This window comes from Hypanus sabinus, chromosome 8 (genome assembly GCF_030144855.1).
Source record: "Hypanus sabinus isolate sHypSab1 chromosome 8, sHypSab1.hap1, whole genome shotgun sequence".
In the NCBI taxonomy this organism is placed as follows: domain Eukaryota; kingdom Metazoa; phylum Chordata; class Chondrichthyes; order Myliobatiformes; family Dasyatidae; genus Hypanus; species Hypanus sabinus.
The window spans coordinates 323,799-350,574 of NC_082713.1; the positions used below are offsets into that span (position 1 = coordinate 323,799).

A 26,776-nucleotide genomic window follows, 5' to 3' on the forward strand; every position below is an offset into this window, starting at 1 on the left:
AGTTTTTTGAGGATGTGACTAAACACATTGATGAAGGTACAGCAGTAGATGTAGTGTATATGGATTTCAGCAAGACATTTGATAAGGTACCCCACGCAAGGCTTAATGAGAAAGTAAGGAGGCATGTGATCTGAGGGGACGTTACTTTGTGGATCCAGAATAGCCTTGCTCACAGAAGGTGAAGAGTGGTTGTAGACGTGTCATGTTCTGCTTGGAGGTCAGTGACCAGTGGAGTGCCTCAGGGATCGGTTCTAGAATCCCTCCTCTTCGTGATTTATAAAAGTGACCTGGATGAGGGCGTGGAGGGATGGGTTAGTAAATTTGTTGATGACACAAAGGTTGGGGGTGTTGTGGATAGTGTGGAGGGCTGTCAGAGGTTACAGCAGGACATCGATGGGATGCAAAACTGGGCTGAGAAGTGGCAGATGGAGTTCAACCCAGATAAATGTGAGGTGTTCATTTTGGTGGGTCAAATATGATGGCAGAATATAGTATTAATGGTAAGACTCTTGGCAGTGTGGAGGATCAGAGCGATCTTGGCGTCCAAGTCCATAGGACACTCAATGCTGCTGCGCAGGTTGACTCTGTTGCTTACAGTGCATTGGCTTTCATCAACCGTGGGATTGAGTTTAAGAGCAAGGAGGTAATGTTACAGCTACATAGGACCATGGTTAGTCCCCACTTGAAGTACTGTGCTCAGGTCTGGTCACCTCACTACAGGAAGGATGTGGAAACCATAGAAAGGGTACAGAGGATATTTACAAGGATGTTGCCTGGACTGGGGAGCATGCCTTATGAGAAAAGGTTGAGTGAACTCGGCTTTTTCTCCTTGGATTGACGGAGGATGAGACGTGACCTGATAGAGGTGTGTAAAGATGATGAGAGGCATTGATCGCGTGGACAGTCAGAGGTTCTTTCCCAGGGCTGAAATGGCTAACATGAGAGGGCACAGTTTTAAGGTGCTTGGAAGTAGGTACAGGGGAGATGTCAGGGTAAGTTTTTTTTTTATGCAGGGAGTGGTGAGTGCTGCCAGTGACGGTGGTGGAGGTGAATTCGATAAGAGTCTTTTAAGAAACTCCTGGAAAGGTACATGGAGGTTAGAAAAACAGAAGTCTATTGGTAACCCTAGGTAATTTCTAAAGTAAGTACATGTTCGGCACAGCATTGTGGGCTGAAGGGCCTGTATTGTGCTGTAGACTAACTATGTTTCTCTATGTTTCCATGTTTTCTAACATAGAAAGAAACTCTTTGGCACATCATGTCCATGCTACCATTTACCAGTGTTAAATCTGTAACTTTCTACGTTCATCTACAGACTTCCCAAACTCCTCAAGAAACACATTCCATTACTCTGTTGGGGAAAAATATCCCCTAAAGACTTCCTCTAAACTTCCTACCACTAACCTTAAAGCTACACCTCAACGTAACACTATAAGTAAAAGACTTTTCCCTGTCCCTCTCCCTCATCTTTTTATCTACACCGGGTATGCTCTTTGGTCCAAGACAAAACAAAACCCGCCTGTCCAGCCTCTCCTAATAACTATAAGGCTCAAATCCAGACAGTATCTCGGTGACTCACATCCTCACCCTCTTTGAACCCTATGTACTTTCATAACTAAGTAGACAAGCTCCTTCAGGGTTGGCTTCAAGTCCCTTATTCAACCTGTCTCAATGCGGTGGCAGCAGAACTCTGAATCCGCTGTGTTTCTGTTCACGAAAATAATCACGATCATCAGTGAAAATAAAGCACAGGATTTTAATTTTCCACATATTGATTGGAACTCCCATACTGTTAAAGGTCTAGACGGGTTAGAGTTTGTAAAATGTCTTTCAGGACAGGTGACGTAGTGTGTGTAGGGGAACACTTTGGTTCAAGTGATAATAACACCATTAGTTTCAACTTGATCATGGATAAAAATAGATCTGGTCATCGGGTTGAGGATCTAAACTGGAAAAAGGCCGAATTTGAAGAAATGAGAAAGGATCTAAAAAGCATGGATTGGGACAGGTTGTTTTCTGTTTTCTGGCAAGGATGTTGTTGGTAAGTGGGAGGCCTTCAAAGGAGAAATTTTGAGAGTGCAGAGTTTGTATGTTCCTGTCAGGGTTAAAGGCAAAATGAATAAGAATAAGGAACCTTGGTTCTCTAGGGATATTGGAACCCTGATAAAGAAGCAGAGAGAATGTATGACATGTAAAGGAAACAGGGAGCAAATAAGGTACTTGAGTATAAAAAGTGCAATAAAATGCTTAAGAAAGAAATCAGGAGGGCTAAAAGAAGACATGAGGTAGCTTTGCCAGTCAAGGTGAAGGATAATCCAAAGAGCTTCTACAGGTATATTAAGAGCAAAAGGATAGGAAGAGATAAAATTGGTCCTCTTGAAGATCAGTGTGGTCAGCTATATATGGAACCAAAAGAAATGGGGGAGATCTTAGATGGGTTTTTTGTGTCTGTATTTACTAAGGAAACTGGAATGGAGTCAATGGAAATAAGGCAAATATGTAGTGAGATCATGGAAACTATACAGATTGAAGAGGAGGAGGTGATTGCTATCTTGAGGCAAATCAGAGTAGATAAATCCCCAGGACCTGCCAGGGTATTCCCTCGGACCTTGAAGGAGACTAGTTTCGAAATTGCAGGGGCCCTGGCAAATATATTTAAAATGTCGGTATCTACGGGTGAGGTGCCAGAGGATTGGAGGGTAGCTCATGTTGTTCTGTTGTTTAAAAATGGCTCTAAAAGTAATCAGGGAAATTATAGGCTGGTAAGTTTGACATCGGTAGGAGGTAAATCGTTGGAAGGAGTACTAAGAGATAGGATCTACAAGTATTTAGATAGACAGGGACTTATTTGGGAGAGTCAACATGGCTTTGTGCAGGGTAGGTCAAGTTTAACAAATCTATTAGAGTTTTTCGAGAAGGTTACAAGGAAAGTGGATGAAGGGAAGGCAGTGGATGTTGTCTACATAGACTTCAGTAAGGCCTTTGATAAGGTCCCGGATCAGAGATTAGTTAGGAAGATTCAGTCACTAGGTATACATAGTGAGGTAGTAAATTGGATTAGACATTGGCTCAATGGAAGAAGCCAGAGAGTGGTAGTGGAGGATTGCTTCTCCGAGTAGAGGCCTGTGACTTGTGGTGTGCCACAGGGATCAGTGCTGGATCCATTGCTATTTGTCATCTATCTCAATGAACTGGATGATAATGTGGTAAATTGGATCAGCAAATTTGCTGATGATACAAAGATTGGAGGTGTAGAGGACAGTGAGGAAGGTTTTCAAAGCTTGCAGAGGGATCTGGACCCGCTGGAAAAATGAGCTGAAAAATGGCAGATTGAGTTTAATACAGACAAGTGTGAGGTACAGGCAGTCCCCGGGTTACGTAAGAGTTCCGTTCCTGGGTCCGTCTTTAAGTTGGATTTGTATGCAAGTCAGAACAAGTACATCCAGTATTACTTAGCGCCAGTTTGTCAAATGTTTGTCTTAGTATATAGTATATATTTTACCTTTTTATGCATATAAAACACTTAAGAAATGTATGTATTCCAATAATTAAACCGCTGCGTTGCTTAGTAATAATTGTAGTTTTCATCGGGGCAGGGCATTTCACATGCTCCATTATTCTCAATTTATCCGTTATCCTTTAAAATTGTTCCTATCGTTGACTGACTGTAGCCTAATGCTCTTCCAATGACTGATGACGTTTCACCTCTTTCCAAATGCTTTATTATTTCCACTTTATTTTCAATCGCAATAGCTTCCCGTCAATGGAACAGAAACACTGCGGGCAGCGGGACCCGACCTCTGCCGGCTCCCGAGGTTCGCTGGGTCCTCAGGACAACCACACTGAGGCAGGCTAAATGGGACAAGTGGGGGCTGTGCTGGGTTTTTGATCCTCCACAATATTCCACGTGGGTATCTAAACTGGAGGTGGTAGTGTTTTTTTTTAATGAGGTCGAGTTGCGAGCTCGATATCAACCTGGCACGGATGGTACGGAAGTCACTGGATCGGCATCAACCCGGCACGGGAGTGGTATGTCATTGAATCGAACTTGCTGATCTCACTGCGCCACCAGCTGATCAGACCGGGGTCAGGGTAAACCTTACTAAGAAAAATTTAAGCCAAATACAAAGTTAAACATTCAACACAATGTCAATGGCAACGACTTAAAATGGCGGACGGTGTTCTCCTTCCTTGGTTCGTAAGTACAAGTTGTCCGTAAGTCGCACGTTCATAACTCGGGGACTACCTGTATTGCACTTTGGAAGGAAAAACCAAGGTAGAACATACAAGGTAAATGGTAGGGCACTGAGGAGTGCAGTAGAACAGAGGGATCTAGGAATACAGATACAAAATTCCCTAAAAGTGGCGTCACAGGTAGATAGCTTAAAAGAGAGCTTTTGGTACATTGGCCTTTATAAATCAAAGTATTGAGTATAAGAGTTGGAATGTTATGGTGAGGTTGTATAAGGTATTGGTGAGGCTGAATTTGGAGTATTGTGTGCAGTTTTGGTCACCGAATTACAGGAAGGATATTAATAAGATTGAAAGAGTGCAGAGAAGGTTTACAAGGATGTTGCCAGGACTTGAGAAACTAAGTTACAGAGAAAGGCTGAATAGGTTAGGACTTTATTCCCTGCAGCGTGGAAGAATGACAGAAGACTTGATAGAGGTATATAAAATTATGATGGGTATAGATAGAGTGAATGCAAGCAGTCGTTTTCCACTGAGTACAAACAAGCTGGAGAAACTCAACAGGTTGGGCAGCATCCATTAAAACGAGCAGTCAACATTTCGGGCCGAGACCCTTCGTCAGGACTGAAGAATTTGGGGGCAGGGGCCCTATAATGAAGGTGGAGGGGAGGGGGGAGGGTGCCAGGTGAAAAACCAATCAGAGGAAAGATCAAGGGGTGGGGGAGGGAAAGCAGGGAGGGGATAGGCAGGAAAGGTGAAGAAGGAATGTAAGCGGAAAGCACTATGGGTAGTAGAAAAAGGCAGAATCATGCGAGAGGTGATAGGCAGCTGGAAGAGGAGGCAGAGTGAAAGTGGGATGGGGAAAGGGAGAGGGGGGAATTACCGGAAGTTGGAGAATTCGAAGTTCATACCAAGGGGCTGGAAACTACTCAGACTGTATATGAGGTGTTGTTCCTCCAACCTGAGTTTGACCTCATCATGGCAGTAGAGGAGGCCTTGTATGGACATATCCAAATGGGAATGTGAAGCAGAGTTGAAGTAGGTGGCAACCGGGAGATCCTGTCTGTTCTGGTGGACGGAGTGGAGGTGCTTGACAAAGCGGTCCCCCAAACTGCGTCGGGTCTTGCCAATGTAGAGGAGGCCACACCAGGAACACCGGATACAATAGGTGACCCCAACAGACTCAAGTGAAGTGTTGCCTCACCTGGAAGAACTGCTTGGGGCCCTGAATGGTGGTAAGAGAGGAGGTGTAGGGACAGGTGTATCACTTATACTTGCAGGGATAAGTACCAGGTGGGAGATCTGTGGGGAGGGACGTGTGGACCAGGCAGATGTGGAGGGAATGAACCCTCTGAAAAGCAGAGAGGGGTAGAGAGGGAAAGATGTGCTTAGTGGTGGGGTCCTGTTGAAGGTGGTGGAAATTGTGGAGGATAATATGCTGGATCTGGAGGCTGGTGGGGTGATAGGTGAGGACAAGGGGAACACGGTCCCTGTTGTGGTGACGAGAGAATGGGGTGAGGGCCGAAGTGCGGGAAATGGAGGAGATGCTGGTGAGGGCATCATTGATGACAGCAGAAGGGAAACCACGATTCTTAAAAAAAAGAGGATGTTTGAGGTATCCTGGAACGGAAAGCCTCATCCTGGGAGCAAATGCAGTGGAGACGGAGGAACTGGGCATCTTTCCGGATATGTCCATACATGGCCTCCTCTATTGCCCTGATGAAGCCAAACTCAGGTTGGAGGAGCAACACCTCATATACTGTCTGGGTAGTCTCCACCTTCCAGTAATTCCCTCCTCTCCCTTCCCACTTTCACTCTGCCTCCTCTTCCAGCTGCCTATTACCTCTCTCATGATTCTGCCTTCTTCTACTACCCATAGTGCTTTCCGCTTACATTCCTTCTTCACCTTTCCTGCCTATCCCCTCCCTGCTTTCCCTTCCCCACCCCTTGATCTTTCCTCTGATTGGTTTTTCACCTGGCACCTTCCACCCTCTCCCCACCTTCTTTATAGGGCCCCTGCCCCCTCCTTCTTCAGTCCTGATGAAGGGTCTCGGCCCAAAACGTTGACTGCTCGTTTCAACGGATGCTGCCCAACCTGCTGAGTTCCTCCAGCTTGTTTGTACAGCATCTGCAATGTACTTTGTGTTTTTTTTCCCCACTGAGGCAAGGGGAGAAAAAAATCAGAGGACATGGGTTAATGGTGAAGGGGGAAAAGTTTAAAGGGAGCATTAGGTGGAGCTTCTTCACACAGAGAGTGGTGTGAGTGGGGAATGAGCTGCCAGATGAAGTGGTAAATGCGGGCTCACTTTTAACATTTAAGAAAAACTTGGACAGGTACATGGATGAGAGGTGTATGGAGAGATATGGTCCAGGTGTGGGTCAGTGGGACTAGGCAGAATAATGGTTCAGCACAGCCAAGAAGGGCCAAAAGGCCTGTTTCTGTGCTGTAATGTTCTATGGTTCTAAGCAACAAAAAGCAAGGGACTACATACTGAGCAGGGTAGAACACTGCTAGTCATAGGCTTACACAGTACCTGACTCATTTTACACTAGTAATTTTAAACTAACTTTGCTGTAATTAAATAGTTTATTACTTCCTTCTTTTTCAAATAAAAGCTAGCTGTCCTTCCTTTCTCTGGCAACAGCTCTGCAGCTAACAGCAACTTGATGCTCAGGGAAAGTTCTTCTCTTGCTTCTTTTAACAACTAGGGATACATTTCATCTAAGCCTGGCAAGGCTTTCAAGGGCGGTAAACCCTTAAGGTTCATTTAATAAGCTTATTATTCCAATATTTCACACATTTAACATTAATGTTAACTGTATGCTACCTGACTGCAAAGCATTTCCAAATTCTATTAATTTAGACGCTCAACATCTACTTCCTCCAAACATCCCTCATAGCCAGTACTGTTCACTCAGTTATCCATCTGCCTCCCATCTCCAACATTTACTTTCTATCCACACAAATTTTTATTGCCCACCCTCCATTTAATCCTCTACTGTACTGCTTTCAAACATATTTGAATACATGATTCATCCAGGATTAGTGTTGTTAAACTCAAATAACACTTTCACCTTTGCTTATCTAATCCAACATTTCACAATCAAACTCAAGGGTTCAAAGAGTCAGATTACTACAGTACCAAAACCAGCTCTTTGACCACCCTGTCTGTATCAACCAAGATTCCTTCCTGAGCTAGTCACTTTCCTTCTCGTGCCCATGAACCTGTCTAAATGCCATTTTAAATGTTATAATTATACCTGCTCAAACACTTTCTCTGAAGCGAGTTCCATATACCCACAACTCACATGTGAAAAACTTCTCTCTCAGGTCCACTTTGTTTTCTTTGCACAAATCAATATCATCTAGTTTTAAACTTCACTACTCTAGGGAAAGAGACTGAATATCTACTCTATTTAAGCAAAATACTCCACCATAGATAAGAACTAAAATTGGTTTATTGTCACATGTACTGAAATACAATGAATAGCTTGTCTTGTAGACTGTTCATACAGATCAAATCATTACACAGTGCTTTGAGTAGAACAAGGTAAAACAATAATAGAATATAGAATAAAGTGTAAAAACTAATGAAAAATGCAGTGCAGGTAAACAATGTGCTAGATCATAACGAGGTAGATTGTGAAGTCATGAGTCCATCTTATAGTACCAGGAAGCATTTAGTAGTCTGATAACAGCAGTATAGAAGCCGTCTTCGAACTAGTGGTATGTGCTTTCAGGCGAGCCTTTATATCTTCTGCCCAGTGACAAGAAGAGAGACTGTTCAGACTCAGATTTATTTAACACATGTATAGTATATTGAAACATACATCAGAATGCATCTTTTGCATTAACAACCAACACACCCAGGGATGCGGAGGCAGTTTGCAAATATTGTTATACATTCTGGCACCAATATAGATAGCATGGCCACAATGTTCAGCAGAACACAAGCAGCAACAAACAAGAGGATTCAAGTCACAGAGTGTATGCTTTGGTTTTATTAACAACCAACACACCCAAATTGAGCTAAGGGCAGCCCACAACTGTCACTACACATTTCGACGCCGATAACATCAGTACAAGACCCTTTGCCATCTCCCACTCACACAAAGAGAGGCCCCCTGGGGTGGGTGGGGTCTTTGATAATGCTGGCTGTTTTCCTGAAGGACAGAGAAATAGAGTCCATGGTTTCCATGATGTGCTGAGATGCAGTTGCTTGCAGTCATGCTCAAAGCATTGTCATACCAAGCTAATATGCATCTAGACAGAATGCTTTCTATGGTGGATCCATATATAAAAAAATCAACAGGGACATGTTGACTTACCAATTTCTTTAGCTTCTGAGGAAATCTTTGCGAGCCTTCTTGGCCATAATTTCTATGTGACTGGACCAAAACAGAATATTGGTGATGTTCACCCCTAAGTTCTCAACCTCAGCACTGTTGATGTAGAGAGCAGCATGTACACCACCCTTCCCGAAGTCAATGACCAGCTCTCTTGTTTTGAAGATATCGAGTGAAAGACCATTGTCCTGACAGGCTTCTTGAAGTACTCATCATGCTGGATGTCAGAGCCACTGGGTGGTAGTTGCTAAGGCATGTTACTTAGTTTTTCTTAGATTATGCATTCACTCAGATGTATACTAACATAAATATTTAACGATGCAAATAAAATGTATAAGTGTATATAGAAAGTTTCATAGTAGTGTAGAGGTGAAACGTGCATAAATATTCAAAGCTGAGGATGACTGACTGTTGAGTTTGGATTGATCTAGTAAATAAGGGAACAGGCACAGTGGTACAATAGACTATTGGAGTCCATTCAAAATCATACAAAAAGTATGGCCCAGTCCATCTCGGGTAGAGCCCTCCACACCCTTGTGCACTACAACACAAAACATTGTTGCAGGAAAGCAGCATCCATCATCAGGGACCCCTACCACCCAGGAACTCTTCTCGCTGCTCCCATCAGGAAGGAGGGACAGGAGGCCAGTCCACCAGGTTCAGGAAGTTATTACCCCTGAATCATCAGGCTCTTGAACCAGAGGAGATAACTTCACTTATGCATCATTGAAGAGTTTCCACAACCTATGGACTCACTTTCCAAGCACTCTTCATCTCTTGTTCTCAATATTTATTGCTTATTTATATATTTCCTCTTCTTCTTTTTGTATTTGCACAGTTTGTGGTCTTTTGCACATTGGTTGTCCACCCTGTTGGTGTGGTCTCTCGTTGATTCTACTGTGGTTCGGGGTAGTTTATGCTTTGTTAACACGAGCAGCTGTGGAAGTCAAGTCATTGGGTGCATTTAAGGAAGAAATAGATATGTTCTTGATTAGCCAGGGCATTAAAGGGTAGGGGGAGAAGGCAGGGGAGTGAGGATGACTGGAAGAATTGTATCAGCCCATGATTAAATGGCGGAGCAGATTCAATGGGCCAAATACTTCTACTCCTATATCTTATGGTCTATGTGAATATGGCGTGTATGTACTTTGTTCAATACTCCCTCAGGCCCTAATGTTCAAAGTTCAAAGTAAATTTATTATCAGAAGGACCTTGGTGTATAAATACTTGAAGGGACTAAGCCCAGTACATCGGATGGCAAACACAAACATAGTGTTTGTCTTCATTAGCCAGGGCAGTGTATAAGAGCCACAAAGTCAAGGCACGTTTATAAAACAATTATTTTACTGCGACTCAAGCCAGGTGAAAACAACAAATAATTCAAAGTTGAGAGTAAATTTAATATCAAAGTACCTATATATCACCTGAGCTTAATTTTCTTGCAGGCATTCACAGAACAAAGAAACACAACAAAATCTATGAAAGACTACACACAAAGACTGAAACAACCAAGCTGTGAAAAAACTAACTGTGAAAATACAAAAACAAATATTAATAATAAATATGTACATAAATAACTGAGAACTTGTGTGTTATACAGCCTTTGAAAGTGAGTATATGGGTTGTGGAATCAGTTCAGAGTTGAGGTAAGTGAAGCTATCCACACTGATTCAAGAACCTGATGGTTGAGGGGTAAAACTGTTCTTAAACCCGGTGATGTGGGTCCTGAGGCTCCTGTAACATTCCTGGTGACAGAAGTGAAGACTATAAGACCATATGACGTAGGAGCAGAATTATGCTTTTCACCCCATCAAGTCCACTCCACCATTTTATCATTGCTGATCCTGGATCCCATTCAATCCCATACATCTGCCCTATCACCATATCCCTTGATGCCCCGGCCAATCAGGATATATCAACTTCCGCTTTGAACATACCCACAGAATTGACTTCCACCGCAGTCTGTGGCAGAGCATTCCATAAAATCACCACTCTGGTTAAAAAAAAATTCTTACTTCAGCACATTGTTCCTTTTGCCAAAAAGCATTATCATACATTTCCCAACACCATATTCCACCTGCCACTCTTTTGCCCATTCTTTCTGTCTAAGTCCCGCTGCAATCGCATTGCTTCCTCAGCACTAGCTACCCCTCCACCTGTCTTCATATCATCTGCAGACTTTGCCACAAAGCCATCAATTCCACTATCTAAATCAATGACAAACAATGTGAGAAGTAGTGATCCTAATACTGACCCCTGAGGAACACCATTGGTCACTGACAGCCAATCAGAAAAGGCCATCTTTATTTCCAATCACGACCTCCTGCTTGTCAGCCGTTCCTCTATCCATGCCATAGGTTTTTATCTTGTTCAGCAGCCTCATGTAAGACATCTTATCAAATGCCTTCTGAAAATCTAAATGGCGTCCATTGCCTCTCCTTTGTGCACCCTACCTTTTACTTCCTCGAAGAATTCTAACAGATTTGTCAGGCAAGATTTCCCTTTGCAGAAACCATGCTGACTTTGATTTTAACATTAGTCTCCAAGTATCTTGAAACCTCGTCCTTAATAATGGACCTCAACACTCTCCCAACCACTGAGGTTAGGCTAACTGGCCTATAATTTCCTTTCTTTTGCCTTCTTTCCTTATTCAAGAGTGGAGTGACATTTGCAATTATCCAGATTTTTTGTAGACTTTCCTAGTGTTTCAATATCTGGCCGTGATGCAATCAGTCAGGGTACGCACCACAGTGCATCTGTAGAAGTTTGTTAAAACCTTAGATGACATGCCAAATCTGTGCAAACTTCTTAAAAAAATAGAGGTGATGCCATGCCTTCTTTGTAATGGCACTTGCATGCTGGTCCCAAAACAGGTCCTCTCATATGATAACACCAAAGAATTTAAAGTTACTGACTCTCTCCACCTTCAATTTCCTAATTCAATATTCAAATAATGTTATTTCCTGTACACAAGTGTAAAAGAGAAATAAATAATTGTTTCTCCATTTCCAATGCAGCACACAAAAAAACACAAAACAATAATAATTTTTAAAAACACAATAAATATAGATACATAATACAGCTTTTATATATATAGATTGATTGATTGCTTGTGGATAAGGTGATAAACAGGAAATAAAAAGGTAGTGGTGGAGTAAGTGAGTGAAGCTGTGGATCAGTTTTACTGCTTGCGGAAAGTAACTGTTTTTGAGTCTGGCAGTCCTAGCGTGGCCTCCTCCCTGAAGGGAGGAGCAAACAGTCTATAAGCAGGGTGGGTGGGATCCTTCATGTTACTGACGCTTTTCCACGACCTTTCTCTATATATCTCTTTGATGGCAGGGAGGCCGTTGCCAGTGATGCACTGGGCTGTGTTAACTACCTGTTGTAAAGCCTTCCCGTCCATCGCAGTGCAGTTTCCGTACAAAGCAGCGATGCTTTCTAGTGCTTGCAATTTCTGTTGCTGTGGTGTGATGTAAAGTGGTTGATGAGCCCTACCATTGTCATGTCATCGGTGTACTGGACAATGTGATCGCTTGGGTGCTTGGCTATGCAGTCATGCGTAAGCAGAGTGTACATCAGTGGGCTCAGCATACAGCCCTGGGGCCACACGTGTTTAGGATGACATGGAGGGAAGAGTACTTGTGTAGCCAGACCATCTGAAATCTGTTCTTTAGGAAGTCCAACACCCAGTTGCACATTGATGCATTTAGACCAGTGGTTCCCAACCTTTTCTATGCCCCACACCACTAGGAAATGTTTGATTAATGGTCACACCCCCTACAAAAGTAATATCACATTTGAAGATGAAGAAGTCTAATTTCTAATTTTTGAACCACATACAATACTACGGGTGAACAAACTGAACTTAAAAAAAAAGCTTAATTCAGTGCATAAAATGCAAATATAAGCTGAGCAATTAGATTCTAATTTATTCAGAAAAAATTGTAAACAGTAAAATCAATCCCAATTGTGAACATAAAATTCAATGACTTCTTTGCTCCTGCTTCTCATTCATGATTTTGTCAAAACGTGGAACTCTCTTGCTGACTGTGATCCGCAGGTCTGCCTGTGGATTCAGGCGATTCCTAGATTTTGTCTTGATTGACAAAAGAGAACTGAATCCAGATTCACACAAGTATGTTGTTGCAAATGGAGTGAGGACATAGAGTGCTTTTCCACCAAGTCTTGGGAACATATCCAGTGCTGCACACCAAAACTACTCCAAAGTCTTGCTTTCAAATTGCATTTCAAAAGTTCAATTTGTCCACAAATCAGTAAGATCTTCCTTCAGCTCTTCATTATCTGACATTTTCTCCAAATTGTAGGAATATGGATTCATGATCCATTCTTCTGAAATCTTCAGGTCTCCAGCAGCAAAATATCCATCAAATGATTCTGACAGCATTTCTAAATGAGGCACAATTTCTTCACACACAGTAGGAGTTATGGATCCAGCATCATCAACCATTTCTTCTAGTGAAGGAAAATTTGAGAGACTGCTTCTTTCCATCCTTCGACGCCAAAGGAGTAACTTTTCTTTGAAGGCATTCAACTTTTCACAAGCCTTCAATATGTTTATCCCTTTTCCTTGAAAAGAAACACTCAGGTCATTCATACGAGTGAAAAGGTCAGCTAAGTAAGCCTGTATTTGGGCGAATTCCTGTGATTCCATTGCCCCAACCAGATCACTTTCACACTCCTCCAGAAAAACTTTGATTTCTTCCCGCAGTTCAAAGAAGCGGGTTAAAGCTTGTCCTCGTGACAACCAACGGACAAAGTGTGGAAAACCAAAACTGAATGCTCATTTCTCAGATTGTCCAAAGCACGCCCCCAATCCAGTTGGTCATCTTCACACAAGTATCAACAACTTTCTTCAAATTTGGAGGCAATGTGTTTGATGCCAAAGCATGCCGATGAAGAAAACAATAAGTAACTTGCAAGTCTGGAATCTCCTTTTTCATCAATGCAGAAAAGCCAGATTAATTTCCAAGCACTGCAGGTGCCCCATCAGTGCACACAGAACCAATGACTTTGTTATCAAAATCATGTTTGGCAAAGATGTCTTTCACCAGCTGCATCACATACTTTGCAGTTGTGTTTGTTTTCAGACCTTTACAAAACAGGAAATCTTCCTTCACAGCACCATCATTGACATACCTCACTAATGTGATGACTTGACTACAACTGGAGACATCAGTTGACTCATCCAACTGAATAGAGATTTTAAGAGGACTAGCTCTAACATCTGAGATGACTTGGTCCAAAATATCTTCACTCTAATCACTGATTTGGTTGTGAAGGACATTATTTGATAGGGGCACCTGTTCAAATTTTTTCCTTGCTTTTTTGCCCAGGATAATTGTTGCCATTTCCAGTGCACGTGGCTTGATGAAATCTTCCGCAATTGTATAGGGCAGGGGTCAGCAACCTTTACCACTGAAAGAGCCACTTGGACCCGTTTCCCACAGAAAAGAAAACACTGGGAGCCGCAAAACCCGTTTGACATTTAAAATGAAATAACACTGCATACAACGTTTTTTTTGCCTTTATGCTATGTATAAACAAACTATAATGTGTTGCATTTATGAAATTGATGAACTCCTGCAGAGAAAACGAAATTACATTTCTGCATGCAACAAAAACATTTTGAACTCCGAAAAAAAGACGTTGGGTTGAAAGTTACTTTTAAGTAAAATACTCAATGTCTATTTGAGTCCTTCTTGTATTTATGAAAAACGCTGAACTTAAATTTTCCGCCAGCAGCAAACCAAAAATAACATCAGCCAGCTGTCAGCCTGAAAAATAAAAGGACTATTTCACTGAACAATGAAAAAATATGAATATACATAAAATAATAGGCAATTAAAATATTTATCATACTTGGTTAATGGGATTTCTGCTCCTGGACCTCAGCGCACAGCGTCTGCACATCAGGGCTGTATGACGTCACCTTCATCTTTACACAGGATCGCAAGCTGTCATCTGTGAGGCGTGCGCGATGTTTGATTTTAATAAAGTTCATGTTGGAGAACACCTGCTCACATACATATGTGGATCCAAAGATCGACAGGACTCCAAGCGCATACTTTTTCATGTTTACATAAATGTCGGGCATAGCATTCCATGTTTCGAACACAAGTTTGTCCGGTTTTGGAAGGTTTTCAATATCACTCCATTTGTGATTCTGAGCAAGAACGGCCTTCTGACGGGCAACATCTTCAAGGTCTGCTGTCAAGCGTCTAAACTTGGACACCCATATGTCTTTGTCGGCTATGTCGGCCAGTTCCATCTCAAGATCAGGTTGACTCACACCTGCCAATGCAGTCGTATTCAGTAGAGATGAATCGATGCTTGGGGGAGTGACCGGGAAGGATAATGTGTTTTTTTCCTCTCTGAACTCACAGAAGCGTTTCCCAAACGATGTTTGCATTGCGATGATTGCAGAATGTAAATACTCTGAAATTATCATGTCGTGACCTTGTTTGAACTCTCTCAAATTGGGGAAGTGAGACAAAGTGCCTTTCTGTAAATCTCTGGCAAGCACTGTCAACTTGCGCTCGAATGCCAAAACATCCTCCAACATGTGCAGGGCTGTGCGTCCTTTCCCCTGAAGAGCTGTGTTCAGCATGTTCAGGTGCGCTGTCATGTCTACCATGAAGTGTAGCTTTTCCAGCCACTCTGGCTGTTCCAGCTCAGGAAAGGTGAGCCCTTTGCTGCCCAGGAAAGTTTTCACTTCTTCCAGACACGCGACAAAGCGTTTCAGCACCTTCCGTCTGGACAGCCAGCGATAAAAACACGTTGTAGCGGTGTCAGTAAACTGCAGTCAAAGATAGCTTTATTCGAACTAAACAGCCTTGCTTTTAAGCCTCCCTCAACCCAGCCCCCATGGACGCAGATGCTGCAAAAGACGCGTACTCACAAACCCCCGTAGGCTATCTCCCTTAGCCGGAATGCTGGCTAATTGTGAGCCGTTTCGGATGTGGCAGGAAATCTGTCGCCACACTTAGATTCTACAAGATCACCATAATCTTCAAATTTAGAATTACATTTCAAAAGCTAACAAACTAACATAAAATACATTTTAATTAAATACTGACCAATTATTTCCCAAAGCCACAGGGAGCCGCAGCACAGAGGTGAAAGAGCCACAAATGGCTCGGGAGCCGCAGGTTGCCGACCCCCGGTATAGGGCTTCTTGAATTTGGCCACTTTATATGCCACTTGGTATGAAGCAAGAAGAAGTGGTTTTTCAACAGAAACTGAACCTAATTTTGGAAGAGTTCCTTGTGAATCAAAATGAGCTCTTTTGATTTTCAATGACCCAACATCATGTCCTTCAACATCAGCTCCACCATGCTTGTTCTTGAAGTGCTCTTGAAGCTTGGATGGCTTCAGGTTTGAGTTGGAAAACACAACGCTACAAAGAATGCACTGGGTTTTTTGCAAGCCATTATTTCCTGTTGTGCATGTACAGACTATTTTTTCTTGTCATTATTCCCTAAACAATACAGTATAACAACTATTTACATAGCATTTATGTTGTATTAGGTATTATAAGTTATCTGGAAATGACTCAAAAGTACAGGCAGTCCCCGGGTTATGAACGAGTTCCATTCCTGAGTCCATCTTTAGGTCGGATCTGAAGCCAGAACAGGTACATCCGGTATTATTTAGCGCCAGTTAGTCAAACATTTTTCTTAGTATATAGTACATATTTTACCTTTCTATACATATAAAACACTTAAGAAACATAAATATTTCAATAATTAAACCACTGCGTTGCTTAGTAATAATTGTAGCTTTCATCGGGGCAGGGCCTTTCACATGCTCCATTAAAATTGTTCCGATCGTTGACCGACTGTAGCCTGACGCTTTTCCAATGACCGATGGCATTTCAATCGTTTTATTACTTCCACCTTATTTTCAATCGTGATCATGATTATTTTTGTGAACAGAAACACTGCAGATTCAGAGCTGCACCGCCATGTCCTAATGTCCACCACACTGAGCATGTTAAATAAAGTCTGGGGTTTTGCTATATCCTAAAGACCACCACACTGAGCCAGGTTAAATAAGGGACTTGATCATCCATGATTTTTGGCATCCGCAGGGGGTCTTGGAACCAACCTCCCGCAGATAAGGAGGGCCAACTGTATCCCTAATCAACAGTGCCATGCCCCCACCTCTTTTGCCTCCTTCCCTGTACTTTCTGAAACATCTAAAGCCTGGCACTCAAAGTAACCATTCCTGCCCGAGCCATCCAAGTCTCTGTAATGGCTGCAACATCATAGCTCCAAGTACTGATCCACGTACTAAGTCATCGCTTTGTTCATAATACTCCTTGCATTAAAATAGACACATCTCTAACCATTGGTCTGAGCACATCCCTTCTCTATCACCTGCCTATCCATCCTCTTGCAATATCTCCAAGCTTTCTCTATTTGTGATCCAAAAGCCTCTTCCTCCGTCTCTTCAGTTTGGTTCCCACCCCCCAGCAATCCTAGTTTCAACTCTCCCCAATAGCCTGAGCAAACCTCTCCACCAGAATATTGGTCCCCCTGGGATTCAAGTGCAACCTGTCCTTTTTGTACAAGTTACTCCTGCCCCAAAAGAGATCCCAATGATCCAGAAATCTGAAACCCTGCCTCCTGCTCCAATCCCTCAGCCACGCATTTAACCTCCACATCACTCTATTCCTATACTCACTGTCACGTGGCACAGGCAGTAATCCCAAGATTATTACCTTTGTGGTCTTGCTTCTCCACCTCCTTCCTAACTCACTAGGGGTACTCACTAGCATCTGACTTCTGCCCTTCCCTCTCCTGACTGTTACCCATTTATCTGTCTCCCAAGGTCCCAGTGTGACTACCTGCCTATAGCTCCTATCTAGCACCTCCTCATTCTCCCTGACCAGACGAATATCATCGAGCTGCATCTCCAGTTCCCTAACACAGTCCCTAAGGAGCTGTAGCTCGATGCAACTAGTGCAGATGTGGCCGTCTGGGAGTCTCCCGGATTTCCCACATCTGACACAGAGCACAGAACACTGGCCTCACACACATACTTCCTGTCTGTATTCTACAAACAGGGACCACAGCTCTTTACGATTTATGTCAATGATTTAGATGAGGGCATTGAAAACTATATCAGCAAGTTTGCTGACGATACTAAACTGGGTGGCAGTGTGACATGCGAAGAGGACGTTAGGAGAATACAGGGAGACTTGGATAGGCTGGGTGAGTGGGCAGATACTTGGCAGATGTCATTCAATGTGAATAAATGTGAAGTTATCCACTTTGGAAGCAGGAACAAGAGGGCAGAGTATTGTCTGAACGGTGTAGAGTTAGGTAAGGGAGAAATGCAAAGAGACCTAGGAGTCCTAGTTCACCAGTCAATGAAGGTGAATGAGCAAGTGCAACAGGCAGTGAAGAGGGCAAATGGAATGTTGGCCTTTGTTACAAGGGGAATTGAATACAAGAGCAAGGATGTCCTTTTGCATTTGTACAGGGCCCTGGTGAGACCACACCTGGAATATTGTGTACAGTTTTGGTCTCCAGGTTTAAGGAAGGACATTCTGGCAATTAAGGAAGTGCAGCGTAGATTCACTAGGTTGATTCCTGGGATGGTAGGGCTGTCTTACTCAGAGAGATTGGAGAGATTGGGCTTGTACACGCTGGAATTGAGGAGATTGAGAGGGGATCTGATTGAAACGTTTAAGATAATTAAAGGATTTGATAGGATTGAGGCAGGAAATATGTTCCAGATGTTGGGAGAGTCCAGTACCAGAGGGCATGGATTGAGAATAGGAGGTCAGTTATTTAAAACAGAGTTGAGGAAGAGCTTCTTCTCCCAGAGAGTTGTGGAGGTGTGGAATGCACTGCCTCGGAAGACGGTGGAGGCCAATTTTCTGGATGCTTTCAAGAAGGAGCTAGATAGATATCTGATGGATAGGGGAATCAAGGGATATGGGGACAAGGCAGGGACTGGGTATTGATAGTGAATGATCAGCCATGATCTCAGAATGGCGGTGCAGACTCGAGGGGCCAAATGGTCTACTTCTACACCTATTGTCTATTGTCTACAAAGGCAACCTACCTCACCTTGACTTGTACTTACTTTAGAGATTACCTAGGGTTACACATAGCCCTCTATTTTTCGAAGCTCCATGTACCTATACAGAAGTCTCTTAAAAGATCCTATCGTATCCGCCTCCACCCCCGTTGCTGGCAGCCCACTCCACACACTCACCACTCTCTGCATAAAAAACTTACCCTTGACATCTCTTCTGTACCTACTTCCAAGCACCTTAAAACTGTGCCCTCTCGTGCTCGCCATTTCAGCCCTGGAAAAAAGCCTCTGACTAACCACATGATCAATGCTTCTCATCATCTTCTACACCTCTATCAGGTCACCTCATCCTCCATCGCTTCAAGGAGAAAAGGCCGAGTTCACTCAACTTATTCTTGTAAGGCGTGCTCCCCAATCATCCTTGTAAATCTCCTCTGCACCCTTTCTGTAGTTTCCACATCCTTCCTGTAGTAGAACTGAGCAGTTCTCCAAGTGGGGTCTGACCAGGGTCCTATATGGTTCATCTCCTTGGTCTTGCCAACAATGAGTGACTGTTGTTGTGGCACTGTATCCAGAGATACCGGCCACGTGACAGATGCACTGCCACCTGGCTGGTCGGAGGACACTCTACATGCCAATCAACATTTGGTCCCTCCCAACTAATCAATGCACACCTAAATTATTGGTCACTTTAATTGGATTATCTCACCCAGCCCCATGCTTTAAAAGGTGAGACTTGGCCTTGGCTAGCCCTCTCTTACAGACCATCACATTGAAGGTAAGTGCATTAATTTATGTTTGGGAAGGTCTATCATTTGTCCTGGTAAGGGTGCCGCAGCTATCCAAGGTCAAGGGGGATAGCTGTTGTAGTGCTTTTCCCTTGTTCTTTGTATGTGTAACCGTACCCTGTCCCCACACCGCTTCCTGTGTATTGTAGTTGCTTGTGTTGACCCAACTTCCCCTTGTAAATAAATTCCTTATTATTAAAACTGTGTGTGTCCAGGCCTCTACTGTTGAGACTCAAAGAACCAGTTACTTTCCATCACAACAGGCACCATTCAACCAGATTTTTATCTCCCTTCTGTATGCCAATTTGTCACCACCTTTGACTTGGCGAACAACAGCAAACATAAGTATGACAATGGAGCTGTGCTTAGTCTCAGTCATAAAGAAAAAGTGAGTAGAGCAGAGGGGCTAAGTACATAGGCTTGTGGTGCACCTGTGCCAAATATGCACCATCATAATATACCAGTATTGTCAGGCCACATTGGCAATATTGTGTGTAGTGTGAGTCAACTTGGTATTGAAAACACATGATTTCTCTGGAGAGGCTGTACAGGGGATTCACTAGGATGTTGCCAGGGATGAAATGTTTGTTTTGCGGATAGGTTGTGTTAAAGGAGATGAGGGTGGTTAGAGTTTAGAACATACCACATCAGAAGGTGGTGGACTCTCAATACTTAACAAGCATCAGACTGAGCACTGAATTGCTAAAGTATTATAAGTCACGGAACAAGTGGGGTGAGTACAGACCACAAAGAAACAAGAAAGGGCAGATGCTGGAATCTGAAACAACAAACAATCCTCTAGAGGAACACAGTGCATCGAGCAGTATCTGTGACTGGGGGGGGGGGGGTGGGGGGGGGGTGGACTTTATCCTGAAAATTAATTACATTTCCAAATTCATAGTAGAGCAGAGAGGCAAAGACTTCAGACACATGGTTTTTAAAAATTTATCTGGTGGCCTGATTAATTCTGACTTCTATAAATATTGAACCAAAGGTGGTTTTTTTGTCCTTTTTAGGATTGCAAGGCAACGTTGGACATTAAGAACTTCAGGTTATGCAGGTCTACCCCGGCAGCAAATTGCTCGTTGGCAGAGTAGGTGGAGTTGGTGCAGACTGTGTTGTTGCTTGCTTCAGAGAGGTGTCAGAGTCATTGTGTGAGTTTCTAATAGCGAGTGATTGCCTTGGATGTTTCCTTGGGACCACAAGACCATGTTGAACACTGGTAATATAAAATACTGCAAGTCCAGTTCACTGATATATTGGGAAGCTGCGTTGCCTCGACTGTAGTAAGGACTAGGCCTTATGCCTCAGATTTGCCTGTTGCAGCAGTCCAAGAGGGGAAATGCCTGAAGCGGTGTGGCACAGTATCATGCTGAACTGGGAGGGTTGCCCACCCCACTGGTGTTGCCCTGCAGTCTTCCCATGTTGGAAGACAAGTTGGATTGTGTGCATACGTTCATCTGCGCACTGCTGAGAAGTGATTGTTCTTGGTGACAATACCCATGCACCAATTTACAGGACATGACAATCAGAAACTTTTTTTGTGTGACCGTATGTTTACTTGTTATATGTGCGATATGTGCCATGTACTGTGTATGACTGTGTTTTGCACCTTGGCCCCAGACCTACGCTCTTTCATTCGGCGTATTCCTGTATGGTTGAATGACAATTAAACTTGAACACTAGCTACACTGAAAAGTAAAATAGTACAGATGCAGGAGAACTGAAATAAAACTAAGAGTTAGAGATGCAAACAATCCCCATGGCAAAAGATGTGAGTAAATTCTGCATTCCTTTAGTTGTTTTTATAAGAGCTAATTTGTATTCTGCACCTCAAATTTTTTTTTGGCAGTGATTTGTGAATTCCATGAGGGCAAATTTCCATTGCTTGAACTGCTGCGATTTCAGCATTAACTGTACTGATTGTTAGTGCCCAGCAAGTGTTTATCATAACTGATCTGGGTGTAGGAGTGTAAACAAGGAAGAATGAATAACAATTATGTAGAGAAAGAAAAATGAAATCCATGAGGCAGGACACACTAGTTGTGGTCTATGTTGAAGAGAATGCTGCATAACTAAGCAGACTAGATAACATCTGCAGAGAGAGAGAAAGGCTGAGTTAATGTCATCACTGTGATGAGAAATGGATGGTTCATCCTTCAGATCAAGACTCTTCATCTTCAGTCCAGATGAGTGATCTCAACAGCAGCTTCAACTGAGTTCCTTGAGTACTCTGCTCCATTTTGCTCCAGATTTTACCATTTGCAGTTTCTTGTACCTTCATAATTACCTTCACCAACTGAGTTCGAGTACTTTACTTTTTTGTTCTGGACACTACAGTACCTTGTACTGTAGTACCTTGTAGTAACTGCAGTACCTTGTACCCTCACAATTAAGTACCATAATTATCTCTTTGCTGATGTATTCTTTTGAGCGGGACAAATAGATAATGTAGTAAGGCAGCATAGTCTATAACAGAATGTACATTCATTAAAAAATAGATGTGCACAAAAATATTCAGCTATACAAATAAAAATAGCTCATGGTATGTTTGAGATTTATTAATGTACAATATTCAAAGCTGATGATGACTGGTTAAGTATGGATTGCTCTAGAATACAAGGGGACAGGCATGATGGAAGAACGGACTATTTGTGTCTTCTCATTTCTCGAAAAGATCCCCAAAGGTTTAGTCTGCCAAAAAAAGCTATTTTAGCCACAACTCTACAATATTTCACCAATGTGCCTGGTTGGTATTACGACCATAACTTTCATACTATAATGGGAAGCAATGCAAAAACAACAGCATGAATTACTGAACTGTCAAATTATAATGGTCTGAAAAGTTGAAAACTTGCAGAGTGTTTTCTGGAAAATTCACCTGTCCCTGGGAAGAGCCAGAGCACAATTCATTCATAAAATGATGAATATCAATGGCTGGATGTGATTTTATTTCCATAGAACATTACAGAACAGAAACAGGCCTTTTGGCCCTTCTTGGCTGTGCCGAACCATTTTTCTGCCTAGTCCCACTGACCTGCACCATATCCCTCCATAGACCTCTCATCAAGTTTTTCTTAAATGTTAAAAGTGAGCCCACATTTACTACTTTATCTGGCAGCTCATTCCACACTCCCACCACTGTGTGAAGAAGCCCCCCCAATGTTCCCTTTGAACTTTTCCACCTTCACCCTTAACCCATGTCCTCTGTTTTTCTCCCTCCCCTAGCCTCAGTGGAAAAAGCCTGCTTACGTTCACTCTATCTATACCCTTCATAATTTTATATACCTCTATCAGATCTCCCCTCATTATTCTACACGCCAGGGAATAAAGTCCTATTCAACCTTTCTCTGTAACTCAGTTTCTCACGTCCTGGCAACATCCTCGTAAACCTCTGCACTCCCTCAACCTTTCTGTATCCTTTCTGTAATTCGGTGAACAAAACTGCACACAATACTCCAAATTTGGCCTCACCAATGCCTTATACAACCTCACCATAACATTCCAACTCTTATACTCAATACTTTGATTTATAAAGGCCAATGTACCAAAAGTTCTCTTTACCACCCTATCTACCTGTGACGCCACTCTTAGGGAATTTTGTATCTGTATTCCTAGATCCCTCTGTTCCACATCTAGTATTTCGTAAATACTAAAGTAACAACATTTGTAATGATAAAAGGAACAATTTACTTACTATGGATACTTTGCTCACTACATCTCTTGCAACTCGAAGGCCTTGTGCAAATGTTCGAGCAGCAATAAATGCCCTGGTCACTTGAAGCTTCAGTTTGCGGGGCACATCTCCAAATGGCTTCAGCTGTTCTGTATATTTACTAATACAATCCAAGTACTCTTCTGTGAAATGGTACTGAGGATTCATCAACTGAAACATCCGCTCTAGGAGACAAGCCCAAAAATCATTCAACATGTCTTCCAGGTTTCGATTTCCAGCCAGATAGTACTTCTTCAGCTCCTTAAACAGATCCTGGAACACGTCAGAGTTTTTCTTATAAACCTGGCCGTAAGTACGTACAAACATATCATTCAAGGATTTCTCAGCATTATCCAATAACTCCTTGAAAAATTCTGTGGAAATAAATTAGCATCTATTATTAGGTGACAACTGATTAAAGTAAACAGATCTCAAGCATTAATTAACATTAAGATGATAATGAGACATACCTGGCAGATTAAACAGTCAAGTAGGTCTTTAGGACCTGTCAGAATTTGCGAGCAATCACACACATGCTCCCTGCATTTGTTCTCACTTGCTATAGTGTTAGCTGATTTCTCATCAGATGGGAGTGATCAGTAAATTTATTGAAGACATCAAAAATGGTGTCATAGTGAACAGGTTGTTCAAATCAACATCAGCATGTGACTCAACTGGGAAAGTGAGAGAAGAGTGGCAGATGAAATTTAACTTGGACAAGTGTATAGTGATGTATATTGGGGAATTAAACTATTACAAGCTCCCTTACCTCCTCTTCTTCCAGGCACATTTCCCCCTTTATCCCTGAACAGTCCTGCCCTCAGCTAGTCATCCTCATGTTCTTCACATACACATTGTGATTCCCCCCCACCCACTTAATCCAACGTTAGCTCTTCAGTCCCTCCCTGGCTGCCTTAGAGTTCTCAAGAGACCTGCTTGATTTTTGCTTCTTAACCCTTAAATATTCTTTCTTGTGCCTTTTGACTAAATGCACAGGCATAGTTCCTTAATCGGGCTGTCCTTTCCTGGTTTTCAGTGACACAAACCTATCCCAATCACCACTAACTACCTTCACACAGAAAAAGGACTCTAGGTGCTAGAGTCTGGAGTAATGAACAAGAAGATGGAGGAACTCAAGAGTGTCAGGCAGCACCTGTGCAGACTAAATGTCCATTTCCCTCCAGAGCTGCTGCTCAATAAGTTGAATTCCTCCAGCGACCAATTTCTTGCTCCTTGTTGCTCCAGGGAAGGTGGGACAGGTTGCACATGAACTGGAAGGGGACTAACATCCTTGTGGGTAGATTAGCAAGTGCTGCTCCAGGGGGTTTAAACTAGATTTGCAGGGGGAGGGGAACCAGAGTGTTAAGAGCAGATGGTGAGGTGGAAGAGGATAAAGGTCATGCGAGGACTGCTTGTGTGGACAGAAATCAAAGGTTTGTATGTGATAGAAATGTTCTCAGGTGCCAAACTGAAGAGACTGGGGAAGAGGCGACTGGCTCTCAAATAGAGAAAGATAGGAGACAGGGTGTGAGGGAGAATAGGTAGGTGATCGAGAAGGGATGTGCTAAGACAGAAGGCTTGAGATGTGTCTATTTTAATGCAAGGAGTGTTGTGAAAAAAGCAGATGAGCTTAGAGCATGGATCAGTACTTGGAGATATGATGTGGTGGCCATTACAGAGACCTGGATGGCTCAGGGACAGGAATGGTTACTTCAAATGCTGGGTTTTAGATGTATCAGAAAGGACAGGGAGGGAGGCAAAAGAGGTGGGGACGTAGCATTGTTGTTCAGAGATAGTGTCATGGCTGCAGAAAAGGTGAACGTCATGGAGGGATTGTCTATGGACTCTCTGTAGGTGGAGATTAGGAACAGGAAGGGGTCAATAACTTTACTGGTGTTTTTTATAAGCCGCCCAATAGTAACAGGGATATCAAGGAGCAGATAGGGAAACAGATCCTGGAAAGGTGTAATAATAACAGAGCTGTCGTGATGGACAATTTTAATTTCCCAAATATAGATTAGCATCTCCCTAGAGTGAGGAGTTTAGGTGGGGTGGAGTTTGTTAGATGTGTACAGGAAGGTTTCTTGACACAATATGTAGATAAGCCTACAACAGGAGAGGCTGTACTTGATATGGTATTGGGAAATGAACCTAGTTAGGTGTCAGTGATCTCTCAGTGGGAGAACATTTTGGAGATGGTGATCATAATTCTATCTCCTTTACGATAGCATTAGAGAGAGATAGGAACAGAAAAGTGTTTAATTGGAGTAAGAGGAATTATGAGACTATCAGGCAGGAAAACGGAAGTTTAAAGTGGAAACAGATGTTCTCAAGGAAAAGTATGGAAGAAATGTGGCAAATGTTCAGGGAATATTTGTGTGAAGTTCTGCATAGGTACGTTCCATTGAGACAGGGAAGTTATGATAGGGTGCAGGAACCATGGTACACAAAGGCTGTAATAAATCTGGTCAAGAAGAAAAGCAAAGCTTAACAAAAGGTTTATAAAGCTAGGTAAATGTTAAAGATTAAAAGATTATAAGGCTAACAGGAAGGAGCTTAAGAAGGAAATTAGGAGAGCCAGAAGAGGCCATGAAAAGGCCTTCATGGACAGAATTAAGGAAAACCCCAAGGCATTCTACAAGTATGTGAAGAGCAGGAGGATAAGACATGAAAGAATAGAACCTATCAAATGTGACAATAGGAAATTATGTATGGAACCAGAGGAAATAGCAGAGGTACTTAATGAACATTTTACTTCAGTATTCACTATGGAAAAGCCTCTTGGTGATAATAGTGAAGACTTGCACCAGATTGAAAAGCTTGAGCATGTGATTGGAGTATTGTTTGGAGTACTGTGTACAGTTCTGGTCACCAAATTATAGGAAAGATGTCAACAAAATAGAGAGAGTACAGAGAAGATTTACTATAATGTTACCTGGGTTTCAGCACCTAAGTTACAGGGAAAGGTTCAACAAGTTAGGTCATTATTCTTTGGAGCGTAGAAGGTTGAGGGGGGACTTGATAGAGGTAATTTAAAATTATGAGGGGGATAGATAGAGTTGACGTGGATAGGCTTTTTCCATTGAGAGTAAGGCAGATTCAAACAAGAGGACATGAGTTAAGAGTTGAGGGCAAAAGTTTAAGGGTAATACGAGGGGGAATTTCTTTACTCAGAGAGTGGTAGCTGTGTGGAACGAGCTTCCAGTAGAAGTGGTAGAGGCAGGTTCAGTATTGTCATTTAAAGTAAAATTGGATAGGTATATGGACAGGAAAGGAATGGAGGGTTATGGGCTGAGTGCGGGCCAGTGGGACTAGGTGAGAGTAAGCGTTCAGCAGGGACTAGAAGGGCTGAGATGGCGTTTCCGTGTTGTAATTGTTATATGGTTACATATTAAGAAAGAGGATGTGCTGGAGCTTTTGGAAAGCATCAAGTTGGATAAGTCACTGGGCCCAGATGAGATGTACCCCAGGCTACTGTGGTAGACGAGGGAGGAGATAGCTGAGCCTCTGGCGATGAGTAAATGGCAGGATACTCCATAATGGAAGAGCAGAGGGATCTGGGGGTACATGTCCACAGATCCCTGAAAGTTGCCTCACAGGTAGATAGGACAGTTAAGAAAGCTTATGGGGTATCAGCTTTCATAAGTCGAGGGATAGAGTTTAAGAG

The 26,776-nt window shown here is 42.6% G+C and overlaps 1 protein-coding gene across 2 annotated transcripts in view; it reads right to left on the reverse strand.

Moving 5' to 3' along the window:
- Positions 1-26,776, reverse strand: part of LOC132397885 (glypican-4-like) — a 166,451-nt gene that overhangs the window by 101,812 nt on the left and 37,863 nt on the right. For both annotated transcript variants that reach the window (XM_059976639.1, XM_059976641.1), the window contains one exon: positions 23,092-23,483. In XM_059976639.1, the coding sequence (XP_059832622.1) occupies positions 23,092-23,483 (392 nt within the window). The remainder of the gene's footprint in view (positions 1-23,091; positions 23,484-26,776) is intronic.